This window comes from Pogoniulus pusillus, chromosome Z, assembly GCF_015220805.1.
Source record: "Pogoniulus pusillus isolate bPogPus1 chromosome Z, bPogPus1.pri, whole genome shotgun sequence".
In the NCBI taxonomy this organism is placed as follows: domain Eukaryota; kingdom Metazoa; phylum Chordata; class Aves; order Piciformes; family Lybiidae; genus Pogoniulus; species Pogoniulus pusillus.
Genome location: NC_087309.1, coordinates 56587219 through 56607490, shown reverse-complemented (window position 1 = coordinate 56607490; position 20272 = coordinate 56587219). Strand labels below are relative to the sequence as shown.

At 40.5% G+C, this 20272-nt stretch overlaps 1 protein-coding gene across 1 annotated transcript in view; it reads right to left on the bottom strand.

Annotated features, from left to right (window-relative positions):
- The window catches only part of KDM4C (lysine demethylase 4C), a 330384-nt gene that overhangs the window by 148223 nt on the left and 161889 nt on the right, over positions 1 to 20272 (bottom strand). Inside the window, exons 10-12 of the mRNA XM_064176762.1 lie at positions 17743 to 17981; positions 14987 to 15156; positions 13274 to 13385 (exon numbers count right to left, since the gene is read on the bottom strand). Of these exons, the coding sequence (XP_064032832.1) occupies positions 13274 to 13385; positions 14987 to 15156; positions 17743 to 17981 (521 nt within the window). The remainder of the gene's footprint in view (positions 1 to 13273; positions 13386 to 14986; positions 15157 to 17742; positions 17982 to 20272) is intronic.

Below are 20272 nucleotides of genomic sequence, written 5' to 3'. Positions count from 1 at the left end.
GTGGTGGAGTCACCGTCCCTGGAGGTGTTCAAGCAAAGCACTTGGTGCCATGGTCTAGTTGACTGGATAGGGCTGGGTGCTAAGTTGGACTGGATGATCTTGGAGGTCTCTTCCAACCTGGTTGATTCTATGATTCTGTGATTCTAATATGTATGCATATTACAGCAATTCCAGTTAATTTCAGCTGTCTTTACATTGTGTAAGTTTAAGGACTAGCTTCTGTATTTACAAAATTCAATCAGAAACAAAAGAAAAACTGTTGAACTTAACACCTATTGGGAAAAAAAATTAGCTGCCAGTGCAAAACTGTTTAAAAAAACAACTGCAAACTAAAGACTAGCAGATAACTCCTCTCTTGAAAGCTTTCATTCACAGCACTGTAAAACATTTATTACCAGCTACTTTCTCCAATTCATTTTCCTATGCAATGTTTTCCATTTTTACTGAAAGAAGTTTTTACTCTGTTTTCCAACTGAAATTGTTTGGAGTCACTACACTCACCAGCTAGAAGACCTAGTCAACGGCTAAAACTAAACTGAAGCTTTTAGGAAGTACTATTACCTCCCATACACATGCTTACTACTTCATTTAAGCTAACCGACTCCAAATGTGGTATATTTACATGTATTTCACATAATTAAGGAAGTACTCATAATGCATAGCTGTAGCCCAGTATTTGGAACATATGTCAACAATGTAAAATTAGTGTATCATAAAAGATTCCATGAAAGACATGATTCTCTACATAACAGACAAAAATATTATTTCATTCTTCCTCTCTATTTAAAATTATTGTCTCATGAACCTCTGGAAACTTAAGGGATGACTGTATTTGGTCTGGCTCAGCTGAAATTAGTTCTTCACAGAGTATCATTCTAGTGCTGTGTTTTGCAGTGCTATAGCTGGGTGTGTTGGCTACTGTTGAACAGAGCACTAAGGCTGTGCTTTTCCAACATTTCCCCACCCCACATGTACCCAGAGGGTGGGCAAAAACAAACTTGGGAGAGGGCAGAGCCAGATCAGTTGACTCCAACTGACCGAGGAGTATTCCATGCCGTACGATGTTGGCTCAGATTTATAAGCAAAGTGAAAGAAGGAATTGTGGGAACATTCTTTGATGGCATCTGTCCTCCAGAGCAACCATTACACATATTAGAGTCCTGCTTTCCAGGAGTGACCAAAATATTGTCTGCTGATGAGAAGTAGAGAATAACATCTTTGCTTATCAGCAGTAGTAGTATCAGCATAGTAGGCCTTTTCCCCTCAATTTTCTTCCTGCCTTCTAACAATTTTCCACATCATCACACAATCTTTTTTACTCTTCCATAAAACACCACAAAACTTTTCCAACTACTTGTCAGCATGTGCATCTGCACAGAAGTGGAAAAACTTTCTCCCAATCCTCAGGCACCTCTTGCTTATTGATAAAACAGGTCACTGAAATATAACAGAATTATTTGATACTTTTTACTTATTCTATAAATAAAAACACATCTTCCTTGACCATATTGCTGAGTACTATACAGCCAAATAAATGCTGTTAGTGTGTTTGAGAACTATTGCAGAGCATATTTAAGAACGCACTCTCATTTTATGCTGCTCTTGGAGACAAAAAAAAAATAGTACCAAGTAGGAAAAACATATTTTATGCTTATTTTATATGTCTCAGGCAGCACAAATCTAACTTCTGTCAATATACCACTCCAGTATAAGTGCTTCTGCGCAGAATACAAGTGACATTTTCAGGAAGCAGGTTACTTCAATGCTTATAGTTAAGACTGTGCTGAAGTCCTCCACTGAACTAAGGCCTTGAGTAGTTACTTGCCTTCATAAATTAAGTATGGAGGTTGCAAAACCAGAAAGAAATGATCACAGGCCCAACTTCATGTGACAAACCAATGTCTGAATTGGAATTAGAAACTAATAGCTTCAGGCTACAGTTCTTGCAGAGATTACTTGACCAAATAAACCACAAACAGTCCACATCCTATAGAACAATTGCATTCAAACTTCCCCGAGGATCAATTTCTTAAGAGTAGTTATTTTGTACATTTGAAAAAATAAATATTACACAGTCAAGTTTAAAACTCCATTGGCATTAAAATGAAGACACTTCCAATACTGAAAATTCTCTAGTGTCATTCAAAACCCATCTGGACACTGTCTTGTGCAATCTGCTCTAGGTGAACCTGCTCTGGTGGTGAGGCTGGGCTAGATGATCTCCAGAGATCTCTTCCCAACCTTATGACTCTGTAATACTGATGGTTTGCAAAGCAGCTTCAGATTTTGACAGAAACAATGATAACTCTATGGGCCAGATTTATTTTTTAATTTGATAAAAGAATTAAGTTACTACTACAATCATCATGGAACCAGGATAATCAGGTAATTTTTTGTATCAGGGAACTAATCTTTGTTACAGGCAAATCATACTTTTTTGTGTTTCTCTTTGGACCATAGTTATAGACACAGAACCTCAACTTCAGAAGATAACCTTACAGAAGGGACATCTGCCTCCTTGGCAAAAGTCGTATCTAGCTTGCCTACCAACTCCACAGCTACCCTTGAGAAGGTAATTGAGAGGCTCCACTAATGCAGCAAGAAAGCCATTTTCATTTTGGCACAATTGATAATGAGGAATTATACATACCTCTGTATCTAAGACTGCAGTTCTATCCACTCCTTCAACAGCTAAAATATTACATTTTAAATCTAAGAAAGTTGCACAATTAAGAGTTGTAAGGTTCACGTAGAGGACAATGACTCTTAATGATCATTACATATACCACTGTCCAGCAAATGAGGCATAAATGTTAGAGGAATTGGTTTGCAGTCTCCCCTTGAATCAAAATTCAATATGATTCTATGAAAGTAAAGGCTACTCTTAGATCCTGCAATTTGTAGGAGTTCACTCAAAGGTAGGTAAGCACAATTTGTGAAAGAAGTCAGTGGATGGGAGCCATTACAGGCAATAATCACAGCTCTCAGTTCTTCCCCTTTCTGGAGATCAGGCGATATACCACTGGACATTCACAAAAAAACTTTCATTTTCAACACCTCTCTTTCCTAAATACCTGCTAAAGATTCTGCCACAATTTTGTACAGGTTTTTTGAGTCTTTGGGATACCACACACTGCACGAGTGCTAGAAGTTTTAGATGGCAATCAAATCTTTAAACTTTCATTTAAACCAGAGGAAAGGAGAGCAAATATTTTCCAAGCATAGTAAATACCATTCCAAGTGGCAGATAGCACTGGTCTCTTACAATGCTAGAACATTAAGTAGAATCATAGAATGGTTTAGGTTGGAAGGGACCTCAAAGATCATCTAGTTCCGGACCTCAGAATAGGCAGGGGACACCTCCCACTAGAACAGGTCATACAAGGCCTCCTCCAACCTAATCTTGAATACCTTCATGGAGGGAGCAGCCACAACCTCCCTGGGCAACCTGTTCTAGTGTCTCACTACCCTCACTGTAAAGAACTTCTTCCTAGTTTTAATCCCTCCTCTGCTAGTTTAAGCCCCTAACCCATTGTAATGGGGCATGCCTGTCATTAAAAGACCTTGTAAATAGTCCCTCCCCAGCCCTCCTGTAGGCCCCCTTCAGATTCTGGAAAGCCACTATAAGGTCTCCTTGAAGCCTTCGCATCTCCAGGCTGAAGAGCCCCAACTCTTGTAGCCTGTCTTCATAGCAGAGGTGCTCCAGCCCTCTGATCATCTTCATGGTCCTCTTTTGGATTCACTCTAACAGTTCCATGTCCTTCTTGTGTTGGAGGTTCCAGAACTGCACACAGTACTCCAGTTCAGGTCTGACAAGAGTAGAGTAAAGGAGGACAATCACCTCCGTTGCCCTGCTGGCCACACTTGTCTTGATGCAGCCCAGGACACGGTTGTTGTCTGGGCTGCACATGCACACTGACAGTTCATGTTGTTCTTTTCATCAACCCAGACCCCCAGGTCCTTTTCCTCAGGGCTGCTCTCCAGCCATTCGCCACCCAGCCTGGATTTGTGCTTGGGATTGCACTGATGCAGTACCTTACAATTGGCCTTATTGAATTTCATGAGGTTGGCCTCAGCCCACCTCTCCATCCTGTCCAGGTCTCTCTGGATGGCATCTCTTCCCTCTAGCAAGTTGACTGTGCCACACAGCTTGATGTCATCTGCAAACTTGCTGAGGGTGCACTCAATTCCTCTGTCCATATCACTGACAAAGATGTTAAACAGCACTGGTACCTGCACTGACCCCTGAGGGATGCCACTTGTCACTGGTCTCCCAATCCCTTATCCAGTGAGTGATCCACCCATCAAGTCTGTGTTTTTTCCAGTTTCGTTGACCAGGATGTCATGTGGAACACAGTAATAAAATGCCTTACTCTGGTCCAGGCAGACTCCTGCCAAAGAGGTCCCCGAAGAGGTTTGCTCTTCTGAAATTCTGAGCAATGACTTTTCTATGACAGTATGAAAAATACAACTTCTGCACTTGATTAGCTCATGCTCACAAGAAAGCATTTTTAAAGAAGTGAAACTCCACTTAAAAGCCAGTACACCACAGTAATCATAATACTAATGTGACAAAATTAAACATGACTCTACAATTGGTTAACAAATTTTTCTCTACCTTCCAAGTTACATCAGAAAAATAAAACTAGCATTTCTCTCTGAAATAAGTATCAATCTACAAGCACAATCTAGCATTTTAAGCTCTGAAGCAAAAGAACAACTTCATCTACAATTGTAGTTTTCCCTCATTTCAGAATACTTCAGCTATTCACGACATTACTGGACATGCCTTATATGGCTTGACCATTAGTATCAGAGGAAGCATATTTTACAGGATGTGAGGGTGAATGTAAAAACAGAAGAAGCTTTATTTTACATCATAGCAGAAGGAAGACTGCAGCTGTAAAACTAGCAATTTTCATTCATCAACTCTTGTTCAAGCTACCCTTTCCTTTCACAACAGTTTTCTCTCTGCTTCCTTATCTTAGATAATAATGAAAGCGAAATTATTCTAAACACTAAAAACTGTACACAAAGAAATCCAAACTGAATTTAATCTATACATTATGGTTACATACTTTACGGCAATGGCAAATTTTAGTAAACTTCAATCTAAAACCCGTTTCTAATGTTGCATGGCTAAATATTACCGGAAAGAAATCTATGGGACCAATCAATGCGCATCTGAAGTCAGTATGCTTGATCCTTCTGCTAAATATAGGGGTTTATTGCTTAAGTAAGCATAAACATAACTGCATTAAATTAGAAAAAAAAAAGAATAATCATACCACGAGCTAATATATAACTCTAAACTAAGACCAAGCTTCGTTAGGTAAACATTAGAAGCATTTTGAGTGTGACCTACAGCTCATGCTGTACTGCTGCAGTATGTTTCTGCATTAGGAGCCTGATTTATAACTTCTGGGATTGATTTCTCAGTCTCCAGTATTTCTCATCTCAGTCCTTTAGGCATTAATTTCACAAAAACAATTATAATAAGGGAGCCTAGGAAGCGAGACATACATAGGGAAAGGCTTCAGAGAGAGTGAAAGAAAAAAAATGAACACCAGCAGACCTCAAAGAAACCAGTAGCTCAATCCTTTTTCTGTAGCAGACACATTCAGATCACAATGAAATACATATACAAAGAATCATCATGCAGTGATAAAAATACAAAACTCAACGTCCAAGAGACCCTGTGCATACATAAAAAAAAAAAAAAAAGTTTTAAAAAAAGTCAATTTGCACCAAATTACTCTAGGTATAGCAAAACTCTCTGCTAAGTTTTGAGCATGCTGTTGAATATGATAGTATTCAATTTCCAAAACTATGAGTCTGAAATGGCCAACAGTGTCACAGGATGCTGGCTTCATATTATTGTGATCCTTCATTCACAGAAACTTCCTAATAGAATCCCACTACCCAAACAACTTAAAATTCATTCATTTGAAGATAAATAATCGGTATTTGAAATGGCTACAGACAGTACCTAACTTGTTAAAAGTGATGTAATTTGCAGATTAACTACAAAGCCCCGATTTTTTAAGTTTTCATGAAAGCCCTCTTAGATCATATCTTTCTCTTCCTCCATTTTGTTTACATTTATGATTTTACCAGACCCAGATAAAGTAAAATATAAACTAATGTGTCAATACACAAATATTTCTTGTAAAGGAGCAGTTGAACTGAAACAATGTGGTACCAAGAGACTATAGTTTCATAGTCATTACCAGCATCACCCTTGATCAAAAAACATAAAGAACATACATGATGAATTACATTTCTGGTAACTCCAGGATATGGCTGAAGCATCTTCATAAAGAGGAACACAGCCATTAGTACATCGATACTGATTACTCCCTTGACAACAAACATTCTTGAAAACAATGAGAAAAATCTCTGACTGGCACTTATCTAGCCACAGATACTTAACTCACATGACACTATGTGCCAAGAAAGATACTGAGGCTTCAGTTTGCCAGTCTTCCTCAGCAGTTCTTCAATCTCTGTCTTGGTTGTAAACATCCTGCTAACCCAAAATCTATTGCTCCTCTTCTGGTGTTCTCATAGAAGCATGCTGATAAATTAGATCACAGTGAGGAACAGACACAGGAAAGAAATATCAAATTGCAGATCCAGCTAAGAAATACCAATAGCTGCCATGTCCAATAAGCCTCTTAATTATTTCCTTCAATTAACAAGCAGACAAGTACTTAATAGCTACTTGAAATGATTCTAAGACAACATTTTTTCCCTAACAAAAATATATCCTTATTCACCAGAAGGGCAACTATCATGTAATGAAGGTACATGACTTCTTGTTGGATGCTGGCACATAAATATATACACACACATATATATATATACACATACATATAATTAAGACACCAGAAAGCTGACAAGCTATGAGATAACAAAGAGCAGACTCCTTGAAACTGACAAACCTGTGACGTCACATCAGCATCTGTAATATACAGACTCCGTGCTTAAAGGTATTATACAGAATCCATGCTTAAATACGAATTTTACACTATATTTTAACCATAACATTGAAAACCATCTATAGGCAAAAGGAATATAACCACTGACTTAAAAAAAGTGTTATTTCACCACAACCTACCATATATTTAAATCTTCAACTACTATAGAGATTAATCCTAATATTAATACTACTTTTTTGTGTGTACTACTGTAACATTTTCTGAAATATGCTCCATCTAGCCCTCAAGGTATCCAAGCATACCCATGTATGATACAGATCATGGATTCTAATTTTCAGAAAGATGCTTAGCAGCTAATTAAAGCACCAAGCTTGGCAAAACTACAGCTCAGGTGAAAATGAGCAAGGGAATATGGCCTTCTCGAAAACTGTGAGATGGAAGACACAAATCAATGAATTCAGGCTTGGAACAAGAAGAGACCAGTTAAAATCACAGCACCCAGCTCAGTGATGCCTAAACTGGTGCTAACTGAAAGCATAATATTCCTTAGCTACATGAAGAAAAATCAATTAACAGATATGCTGTCTCTCTCTGAAGTCAAGAAAGTTTATCTGTAGCTGTAAGAAGCAGCCACTGCTGATTAGAGGTAATAATGGGGGGGGGGGGGGGAGGGAGAGAAGGGAGGAGAGTGAAAGAGGGGAAAAAAAAAAAGGAAAAGATAAGAAACCCATTTAAAGTATAAAATAAGAGCTCCAAGTAAAGTTCAAGTGCAAAGTGAAGTAAACACTGAAGCACACAATAGTGCTGGAATCAGACCTTCAGCCAAAAACATAGCATTGGCTTCACTGGAAACCATATAGCACCAGAATGCCTAAGAGAATCTAAGGAGCAATCTCCAGCTCTGCTAACTGAAACCATTTTGGAGAATGGAACCTGAAAAAAAACCTTTACTACATCTGAGCTAAAATGTTAAGACAACAGGAAAAAGGAAGGTATATGTTTTCCATTTTGATGGATAGCTTTGATGTACAGTTCAACAAGCTTCACAAGCCACATTTGATAGAATAAAGTAGCTTTACTTGTCAACTTTGGCTCACTGTGTGTATGTGATTGCTGAGTACGGATTTACTTTTCTACTTATTTCAGAGAAGCAAATACCTATCTTGGGTAAATTTCTTAGCTTTTGTAGCCTGTCTGCACAAGATGGTGACTCTCTAAAGCTGATGCATTCAAGTAAGCTCCCAAAAATAGCATCTGAGGAGTTCTGAATATTGTTTTAATGTTTTGATCACTGTGGTCTCTACCTACCAAGCACTAATTTTCATGGCAGTAGAATTATTTACTTACTTACTTCGTACAGAATTCTGTTCTCTGTATCATTTAGCATTATTATTTATGGACACACTCCTCCTGAAGGTACCATATGATACACAATAACATGCATACTTGCAATCTACAATGAAGACCCAGACAAGTGTATTCAAAACAACTGCCTAACATTAAAAGGAATTTAAGGCCCTGGGGAAATTGATAGATGGGGCGGGAGCACAGGTGGTGTTCTGCTCAGTTCCCTCTGTGGCAAGGGAGTTCACAGAGAGGAACAGCAGAACCTATGATATAAACAAATGGCTCAAGGGATGGTGCGAGCGGCAGCACTTTGGGTTCTTTGACCACGGGGGAACTTTTACTGTGCCGGACCTGCTTGATCCTGATGGGGTGCAATTGTCTAGGAGGGGCAGGAGAGTCCTGGCACTAGAGTTGGCAGGGCTCATTAGGCGGGCTTTAAACTAGATCTGAAGGGGGTGGGTGAGGCAATTACTCTCTCTCAGAAGGAGAGAGTGGGAAGGAAACTAGGGACAATTGGGGAATCGAGAGCTCAGCTGAAGTGCATCTACACCAATGCACGCAGCTTGGGTAACAAGCAGGAGGAATTGGAAGTCTTGGTCCACCAGGGTGACTATGATATAGTTGCCATTTCAGAAACTTGGTGGGATGACAGGCACGACTGGAGTGCTATACTGGGGGGATATAACCTCTTCAGGAGAGATAGGCAAGGGAGAAGAGGAGGAGGGGTGGCCCTGTGTATTAGGGAGTCACTCCTTGCCACAGAGCTTGAGGTGAGGGACGAAGGGGTTGAGAGCTTGTGGGTTAAAATCAGAGGGAGGACTAACAAATCTGACCTCCTGGTTGGAGTCTGTTACAGACCACCCAACCAGGATGAGGAAACAGATCAGACATTTTACAAACAGTTGGAGGCTGTCTCAAGATCTTCAGATCTTGTCCTTGTGGGTGACTTTAACCTGCCAGATATCTGCTGGGAACTTAATTCAGCAGAGAGGAGGCAGTCCAGGAGATTTCTAGAGTGCAGGGAGGACAGCTTCATGTCCCAGCTGCTAAGTGAGCCTACTAGGGGTCAAGCTCAGCTTGACCTGCTGCTCTCCAACACAGAAGGGCTGGTAGGAGATGTGACAGTGGGAGGCTGCCTGGGGTGTAGTGATCACGAGTTAGTGGAGTTTTCAATATGCAGGGAGGTAGGGAGGCACTACAACAAAACCTACACCTTGGACTTTCGGAGGGCAAATTTCAGTTTGCTTTTTGCTTAAGAAACTTATTTCCAAAGTCCCCTGGGCAGCAGTCCTTGAGAACAAAGGGGTCCGGGATGGTTGGACCTACTTTAAACAGGAGCTCTCGAAGGCACAGGAGCTGGCAGTTCCCATATGCCGAAAGATGAGCCGGCGGGGAAGGCGACCAGCCTGGATGAGCAAACAGCTCCTGAAGGAATTGGGGGGAAAAAAGAGGGTGTATCACCTCTGGAGGGAGGGGAAGGCTTCTCCTGACGTGTTTAAGGAGGTAGCCAGACTATGCAGGAGAAAAATTAGAGAGGCTAAGGCCCAGCTAGAACTTAGGCTGCCACTTCTGTGAAGGATAACAAAAAGCACTTTTATAAATTTATCAATGCTAAAAGGAAGGGCAAGAAGAGCCTCCACTCCTTACTGGACCAGGAGGGGAACATTATAACTGATGATGAAGAAAAGGCTGAGGTCCTGAATGCCTTCTTTGCCTCAGTTTTTAACAGTAAGGAGGGAGGAATTCAGGGCAAGTTGCCTCTTGAACTGGGGGATGGGGTCGGGGAGCGGTGTGTTCCCCTGGAAATTCACGAGGAATTAGTTCAGGACCTGCTGAGCCACCTGGACACCCACAAGTCCATGGGACCAGATGGGATCCATCCCAGGGTGCTGAGAGAGCTGGCAGCTGAGCTGGCCAAGCTGCTCTCCATCATTTTCCAGCAGTCCTGGCTCACTGGAGAGGTCCCAGGAGACTGGAAAATGGCCAATGTGGTCCCCATCCACAAGAAGGGTCGGATGGAGGAACCTGGGAACTACAGACCTGTCAGCCTGACCTCAGTGCCAGGGAAACTGATGGAGCAGGTTATCTTGGGGGTGCTAAGAGCGCACCTGAGGGATGGCAAAGGGCTCAGGTCCAGCCAGCATGGGTTTAGGAAGGGCAGATCCTGCCTCTCCAAACTGATCTCCTTCTATGATCAGGTGACCCACTTGGTGGATGTGGGGAGGCCTGTGGATGTGGTCTATCTGGACTTCAGCAAGGCCTTTGACACTGTCCCCCACAGCAAACTGCTGGCTAAGCTGTCAGCCCATGGCTTGGATGGCAACACTCTGTGCTGGGTTAGGAACTGGCTGGAGGGCCGGACCCAGAGAGTGGTGGTGAATGGTGCCACATCCAGCTGGCGGCCAGTCACTAGTGGTGTCCCTCAGGGATCAGTGCTGGGCCCCATCCTCTTTAACATCTTCATAGATGATCTGGATGAGGGCATGGAGTCAGTCATCAGCAAGTTTGCAGATGACACTAAGCTGGGGGCAGATGTGGCTGGGTTGGAGGGCAGAAGGGCTCTGCAGCGGGACCTTGACCGCCTGCACAGATGGGCAGAGGCCAATGGGATGGGGTTCAATAGCTCCAAGTGCAGGGTGCTGCACTTTGGCCACAACAATCCCATGCAGAGATACAGGCTGGGGTCGGAGTGGCTGGAGAGCAGCCAGACAGAGAGGGATCTGGGGGTACTGATTGATACCCACCTGAACATGAGCCAGCAGTGTGCCCAGGTGGCCAAGAGAGCCAGTGGCATCCTGGCCTGCATCAGGAATGGTGTGGTCAGCAGGAGCAGGGAGGTCATTCTGCCCCTGTACTCTGCACTGGTTAGACCACACCTTGAGTACTGTGTTCAGTTCCCCAGTTGAGGAGGGACATTGAGATGCTTGAGCGTGTCCAGAGAAGGGCAATGAGGCTGGTGAGAGGCCTTGAGCACAGGCCCTACGAGGAGAGGCTGAGGGAGCTGGGATTGTTTAGCCTGGAGAAGAGGAGGCTCAGGGGTGACCTTATTGCTGTCTACAACAATCCTGAGGGGTGGTTGTGGCCAGGAGGAGGTTGCTCTCTTCTCTCAGGTGGCCAGCACCAGAACAAGAGGACACAGCCTCAGGCTGCGCCAGGGGAAATTTAGGCTGGAGGTGAGGAGAAAGTTCTTCACTGAGAGAGTCATTGGACACTGGAATGGGCTGCCCGGGGAGGTGGTGGAGTCGCCGTCCCTGGAGCTGTTCAAGGCAGGATTGGACGTGGCACTTGGTGCCATGGTCTGGCCTTGAGCTCTGTGGTAAAGGGTTGGACTTGATGATCTGTGAGGTCTCTTCCAACCCTGATGATACTGTGATACTGTGATTGTACTTCTTATTTCTGTAATTAACTTGGTGGCTGTGCTGGTTCGAGGCTAATCGGAATATTTTAATGAGAGAAATTAGATTATTCGCTGTGAAAAGAAAATATAGTGATGTCTAAATTACCCATTCGTTGTGCTGAGACATATAAAAGCAAGGACATGAACACAGTCTCTGCGTGGCTTTTGCCATATAAACTCTTATGCCTGACCCTGCACATTTCCCAGCTAATCATTATGCTTCTAACACCTCTTGCTTACCTTTCCAGATCACTTTGCACATAAGCAAGATTCTGAGATAAGAAACGGGGTGGAAAGAAGGTGTAAGGGTGGTCGGGAGCCACTCCTGGACACTCTGACTGTTGGGAGGGGTCTTGTATTTCTGTATTACTTTTAATTTGTATATAAGTGTATATAGTTATAAATACTTGCAATATTATTGTATATATAGGTTTGTAAATTGTGCTAAGTTGTAAATATAAAATGTTACATTCCTTAGCTTCCACTCATCTGAGTTCAGTCTCAGTAAATCCTTGGCGGGGGAAGGGATGGGTAACACCTAAACCTCTACAGTAGTCACTACTCAGTACCAGAATAAAGCATTTCAAATCACCTAAAGTACCTAAACGCCAAGTCAAAAACTCAATCTTATGTACTCCAAAGCAAGCTAATTATGCTTCTTCCAGTGGCTCTGCACTGCTGAAAAGTAAGCTGAAATCTAGCCAAAGAAAATTCCTCAAGAATTGTGCAGCTGGCAAAACAGAGGTCTTCTCATAAAATCACATCACATTTGGAGTTAGAAGGGATCTCTAAAGATCACCTACTACCACCCCTCTGCAGTCAGCAGGGACAAAATCCATATGTTTTTCCACTTCTTTTTGTAAGTGGACATATGTACGTAATGTCTTGCGTGCTATTCATGATATGCAAACCCACACACAACTTAGTTAAGATTACACATAGAGAACCGAGACAAGCAGACGACATATGCATCCAAATCACCTTTTAAGTTACTACTTTTAAACCAATAGAGCAAAACTGATTAAGCAAAACTAGATGAAGAGAGACGCTTATTCTTTCCATATGAAATTAAGTAAAGGCTGGAAATCACAATGCCTGTAAAGACTCCTGATGAGCTTTTGTTGATACCCAAGATTCTGTAGCCTTTTTTCTTGAATGAGAAATACACCATCTTAAGACACTGATTCCAAATGTCCAACATTGCTAAAACACACAGACAGCAAGGAAAAAAAAAAAAAAGTAGTTTTAAACCACTGCAGGCAACCATGGTTTATAGGTAAGACTTGTATTCAAGCAATTCTTACGTCACTGCTATCTATTTTTACACATCTAAACATTTGTTCTTAAACACAACTGCTGTGAGTTCTAGTAAGGAATATTGATACATGAATATACTTGCTTTAAATCACATCATTGTTTAGAGACTTTTTTGTAAAGATAGTCCAAGGTTTTTCGAAGAATTTGAGTGAAAACAGGCAAAAAGTACATGGCCTGTCTACAGATTCAAAGGCCTCACTGTTTACAAAGAAACAATTTCATCCTGGTTGTTTTCACAAATGCCTATACCTCACAAACACAGGAAACTCACCTTCATCACCTGTTGCTTGCTGTTTAACCAAAATCATCGGCGATCTGGCTGGGGGTTTACTTAGTGGATGACGCCAACTTTTAGATATTGTCATTCTTTCATCTTCTGCTGACTGAAAAGGAAAAAACACAACTACTTTAGTATGTAATTCTGCAAATATAATTTTGATGAACAAAAGCACTGATCTCAACATGAGCACAGATGTCAGTTCTGTCATGCTATCAGGGTACATAAAGTACCCATAGTATACCAATGAAACACTTGTCTCTAATTCAGAATACTTACGTTGATTTTAAAAGAGTAATCTTTGCCAAACAGAAATGGTCTGAGGTATAAATTACTGCAGCCCCTCCCAAATTACAGGACATAAATCAGACTTTTGAACTGTATCTGTACAATACGCTTTGTCACTTAACAGAAAGAATATACGATTACACTGCAGAGTATCTGATACCTCACATATAAACCTCTGAAAGGAACAGAAGGGGACAAATAAAGATCTTGAACAGATGATGATTAAAACACTGAGATGTTTACAGTACTCCTTGCTATAACAATGAAAGGGCTGACGTCAAGATAAATAAACCTCACAACATTGTGGGAAAAAATTGTTTCATGTGCAGTTTATGTATGTGAAAAGGTCACCGCTATTTTATTTTGGACTCAAAAATGTATTTCCCACTAAGTCTAGCAACTGCTTAGTGGATATTCTGTTCTCCCTCTGCCAGCTGGGACTGAACTCACAACTCAGAGAGTTACTGTGACTACCAACGCTGGTTAATTTTTCATTATGTTCCCTAAAGTCAACACTGCCTATACTTCATAGCAGAGAAAAAGAAATAGTAGAAAAGGACTGCAAGTTTGTAGGTGTCCCAGTGAAAAAACATGATGAAACCCACTATTAAAAAAAATTAAAATACAGTCTATTTATTGGCTGGATCTTTCCCCTCAAGTCTTTCCTCTACGTATCTTACTCTATTTTCAAAATCCAAGGACAGCAAGTGTGAGACCTTGAAACCATATTGTCTGTACTATCCTGCTGTAGTCATGTCTTGAAGGTTCACTTTCTCCATCTTCAATACTACGGATGCAGTTTCAGCCAAAGCAAAAAAGCCTGTAACAGTTCATAAACTGTGTGACGTAATACAATAGAATGAAAGCAAAATTTCTTTCCACCTAATTTGATGTCCTCAGCTTTGCTGCATTCAGTTCTTCATTTGAGAAGGGCATGAGTCTAAAGTCTCTTAGAATTAACACAGTCTACTGACATTCTACCATCGAACTACCAAAGTTCCTTAAGTCTCAGTTAAAACATCCATTTTTTATAAACACAAATATATGATACCAAATACAGCAGTTTCATCTCAATAGCAATAATTAAAGCTGACAGCCTTGCTCATACTGTCAGGCAGCAAACACGCAAATAGCTTGAGATTCATTGTTGACAATTTGGATTCACAGACATATAGCAAAATTACTAGATACCTAAAATCAGAGGGAAAATATGTTAACAAGCAAGCTCCCAAAACATTCTGGTTTTGGACCCAAATTCCCACTCTTCCCTGAACATTTCAAAACATGTTCTAATTAGCACCTGATTAAAACCACACATATTCTGAAGTGCTTTAATAAAGGTATTAGGTCTCATCAAAAACACGTTCATTCACATTTCACTAAATCAGGAAAGTATTTGATGTAATTTGCTTCACGTACACTGGATGTTTCCATGCCAACTTCTTCATCCTTTTTTACAAAGGGCACTGCTCCATGCTCCAAGCTACTTTCACAGCTTTCTAGGTCACTGACATCACCCTCCGTTGAGACATTTTCCTCTTTATCTGTGTTTTCCGTTTCAGAAGCTTGTCCTTCAGAACGAATGCTTCCTATGGATCAAGAATATGATTTGTTATATAAATCTCACTTTATATTACTGTCATTTCATTGTAAAACAAAATTAGTTATTTAAATTCAGAACATGGTTCCTCATTTAGAAATCATACAGAAAAGCACATGGTAGAATGATATACACATATGTGTATTAATGTTTTGAACAAAGCATAATTTGTATGTAAATGTTTTGAGTTTGGAGAGTGAAATGCAGTTGTCATAATTTAATAGGGGGGTTGTATTTGAATCACAGCAGATCTCCATCATTCAGAATAATGAGCATTCACATAGCATGGAAGTTCATTACCCTGACAGCCCACAATCACTTTGAATATTTGAATAAAAGATACAAAATGTTCATATATTGAACTTTATGCCCTACATTTACACCTAATATGCCTGTTTTCAAAATGAAAATAAACAAAGAATAATGGCTTATAATTAGGAATTTATATTTCAAATGGATACCAAGAATATTTAAAAAACAACAGCTTGTGTCAAAAAATGACAATCAATTAGCATAATTCTGCATTTCACCAATTAGCATAATTGTATATTTCAGTAATGCTGAAGGGTGAAATTGTGCGGATTTTACTTCACTGAAATTCTTTTTCTGTTGATGTTTGTATGGAAAAGCCAGAACAATGGGTTAAAAAGGTGACACAAAAACCATGTTCCTGAAGAACTCTACAGCAGACACACAGTAGATTTTGAATCAGCAATACATCCAAGGAATTAAAGAAAACAGTCTCAGTAAAGTCCTTTCCTATTCCTTCTTTACAATGGTTATTTGAACATGCTTTTTGAAAAAAAAATCCCTTTTCAGGTCAGATTAATATAACATTAAATTAATACAAAGCCCATCCAATACCAAAATGTAATCTCGGGGTACAGAGAACACTGTCTCAGCTGAGTATAATGGACATACCAGACAGAGGTAAATGCAGATCAACTGACCATCTCCAAAGTGAATACTAAAGCTTCCACCACCATATTGAAAATAACATCTTTTTCCCTACAAAGGACCAAGCACCACCCTTTAAGAGCACAAAGGAAAGAGAGTATCATCCTACTTTTTTGTGCTTTCTCTTTCCTTGTCAAAGAACACAGAATGGCTGCTAAGTACTAGTTTCTAAGTGGTCACGGACATTCCCAAACCTCTACTAAAAGCTCAGGAAACTAAGAGCTTTTTTTTCTTTTAAAAAAATATTTTTAGGACATACATGGAAATGCTTTGGTATAGTACCTTTTAATTTGTTGGCAGGATATTCTAAGGCTCCAAACTGCAATACTCACTTTGTTATCTTTACAGAGATCAGTTTTGGTGTTCACCATTTCAAAATAGCCATTAACAAAACCATCAGTATTCACAATGATGGAAAAACTCTACACAATTTGCAAGTACAATTTCACAATAAATATAAAACCAAACATCACGGCTCACAAATTTGTATGTCAAAATTGCAGTTTTCTCTTCTGAATAGATATGTGAAGCTATACTTAAACTACAGTGAACAATGAAACAGAAGAAACAAAGCCCAGAATAAAACAAGTACATTAGTATAAAATGGTTTGCTGTGTCCAGTTCTGGGCTCCTCAATTCAAGAGACATGTTGAGGTGCTGGAACGTGTCCAGAGAAGGGTGAGAAAGCTGGTGAGGGGCCTGGAACACAAAACCTATGAGGAGAGGCTGAGGGAGCTGGGGTTGTTTAGCCTGGAGAAGAGGAGGCTCAGGGGTGATCTTATTACTGTCTACAACTACCTGAAGGACATTGTAGCCAGGTGGGGGTGGCCTCTTCTCTCAGGCAACCAGCAATAGAACAAGGGGGCACAGTCTTAAGTTGTGCCGGGGGAAGTCTAGGCTGGATGTTAGGAGGAAGTTCTTCCCAGAGAGAGTGATTGGCATTGGAATGGGCTGCCCAGGGAGGTGGTGGAGTCACCGTCCCTGGAGGTCTTCAGGAAAAGACTGGATGAGGCATTGAGTGCCATGGTCTAGTTGACTGGTTAGGGCTGTGGGATAGGTTGGACTGGATGATCTTGGAGATCTCTTCCAACCTGGTTGATTCTATGATATGATTCTATGAACTCTGGCTTGATAAGGCCTTTGTAATTTGCACTGTCAGACAGCACAAAGCGACAAGAAATCTTCAGTCTCAAAATGAATCATTTTTGTGCACAAGTATAGATAACTTCTAGCATGCAGCATTCCTCATGTAACACATGTAGCACACAAGCATATATGATCCGTACTGTTTGCCTGAGACATTTTGTATCATTTCTATGTATAAAAAAACTGCTTCCAAATGCATTAGTCTATTGAAAAAATGTAATTTACAAAACTTCATCCTTTTTGACCCTTTAACAAGCTCTTAACTAAAACAGTTTAGGTGACAACTACTCTCAGATGAGGACATTAGTTTTGGCATTTTCTCATCCTTACCAAATATCCATGTTCTCTGCATAACTTTATATCTAGTATGCTACTTAGGATCATGCTATGCTTTAATATCCACCGATTTGTGGCATTTAGAGTATCAACAGCCTACAACTTGCATGTGAAGCATGATCAGTCTTTATCTCACCTGCAACCTTGACATTATCCAATAAATGTTGATCCAGCTGCATTGTGCTACTGTTTTCATCTTCCCCAGAAGGCACTCCTGTGTTTACCAGTATCATTTTTTTTCCAGTTTCTTCACTGACCTTGAAGTCATCGGTAGCTGTTTCAGTCGCTGTGATTTCTGCACCAGCTACCATAGCAGATACTCTTATGACCTCTGGAGTTTGAAACTTCTTAGATTGAGATCTGGTATTGTAGAAGCTGTTACAAGAGAAATTGCTGTCAGAGTAAAAAGTCTGTCTTGGATAAGATAAAACATCTACCAATATATATGTCCCTTTCACCTGCTTAAAGTGTGAAAAAAGCTGACAGTTTTTCATCTTTTTTGTGTTGACAAAGTGTTTACAATTTCTTAAGTGATAGATTACCGATTGATTGGATTTAACCTTCTAATCTTTTATCACCTTCCCAGACAAAATTATTACATTGCATAAGTAAAATAACCTTAAGTAACTATTATTTAACCAGTATCCAAACTAGCTTTTTAATTAATCATTCTTTGGAATCTGCAAGAGAATAACCCTTACAAAAGTAGCAAAGACAAAACTTCATCAGTACTAAAATCAGGTAGTATTTCCAAACAGCAATGCTAATAACACACCAGCCTGGACACTACTCTAAGATCTGATCTTGTTAGATATGTTAGGTGTAATTATATGCATTTTAAATCTGAACAACAAACATCTGAAAGATGAAAGAATTTTGATCACCAGTATTTTGAACAGCTACAGTATCAAACAATATGCAGCATTTCACAATGCTCTGTAAAAATACAAAGTAAGAAATCAAAGCTTTGGCTTAAGTTTTTGCATTCTCAGAAGTGGAAGGGAAAGGTTAAAGCATGAGAAACAGCAATCTGTCAGAAACTCATTTGTAATTTACTGCTCGGGCTAAAAGTAACTGAAGATTTGAAATTCAACTATGTGACATAAGGGGAAATTTTTATGTCCCTCACTACACATCAGGTTTCAGAACTCATAACACACTGGTGACAACAGCCAAACTCCTGGTAAATAAAGAGTTTTACAAAGGTCTTGCATCTTCAGCTATAGACATCTAAAGAGAAACACTTTGCTACCCTTTATGTTTTATTCTGTGTCCACCACTGTATACCTTTCAACATCCTCTCTTTGAAACAGTCATTTCCAGAAAATCTGCCAAAGTATGAGATGCCCATTAGTAAGCACTGCCTTATCAGCATTAGCATGCAGCCACGACATTTACATGTACATTTACATATGCAAACAATTTCTGCCACAGAGGTCAGAATTAAGCTTTCCCTTTCACAGTATCACAGTATCATCAGGGTTGGAAGAGACCTCACAGATCATCAAGTCCAACCCTTTACCACAGAGCTCAAGGCCAGACCATGGCACCAAGTGCCACGTCCAATCCTGCCTTGAACAGCTCCAGGGACGGCGACTCCACCACCTCCCCGGGCAGCCCATTCCAGTGTCCAATGACTCTCTCAGTGAAGAACTTTCTCCTCACCTCCAGCCTAAATTTCCCCTGGCACAGCCTGAGGCTGTGTCCTCTCGTTCTGGTGCTGGCCACCTGCGAGAAGAGAGCAACCTCCTCCTGGCTACAACCTCCCCTCAGGTAGTTGTAGACAGCAATAAGGTCACCCCTGAGCCTCCTCTTCTCCAGGCTAAACAATCCCAGCTCCCTCAGCCTCTCCTCGTAGGGCTATGCTCAAGGCCTCTCACCAGCCTCGTCGCCCTTCTCTGGACACGCTCAAGCATCTCAATGTCCCTCCTCAACTGGGGGGCCCAGAACTGAACACAGTACTCAAGGTGTGGTCTAACCAGTGCAGAGTACAGGGGCAGAATGGCCTCCCTGCTCCTGCTGACCACACCATTCCTGATGCAGGAATGCACTCCTGAAGATTTCCATATGTGGTATTTCTGATTTTGCTCTATCAAAATTTGTGTTATTTCTATAATCAAATTGATGATAATTTCAATCAACGAGTTACACTAGAAATGTTAGGTATTTTATTCTCCCTTTGTAAAGTGCATCAGTACCATGCCTGATCAAAAGCCAACTCAAGAACTAAACAGCATTTGAATAGTTTTCCTTAAGTTAGCTAGATATATGAAATTAGCTCGCGTGTTTTATGATAAAACACAAACATTAAAAAGTCTTTCCATTTACCTAAAACTGGCTAGCTGGAAGGGTACTACCAAATGATTCACTTCTGGTCCAAGTGTGCACTTGCAGTTACACTCCACAATACATACAGTGAAACTTTAAGTAGGATGCAAAATGGCATTTCAGTAGCTAAAAAACAGAATTACTCTCTTTGTGTGTCCAAGTTAAGACATATATACACTAACAAACTGGCCATGTAGCTACTTCACCACTTCAAGAGCTGATTCCACCTCACAAACTATTCTTGCTTAGACAAACCAAATGTTACACTTCTCAACTATAATGTTGTGGTCCTTTTCTATACAAGTTCATTTTCTCATCATATTAAAAAAATACCAAAT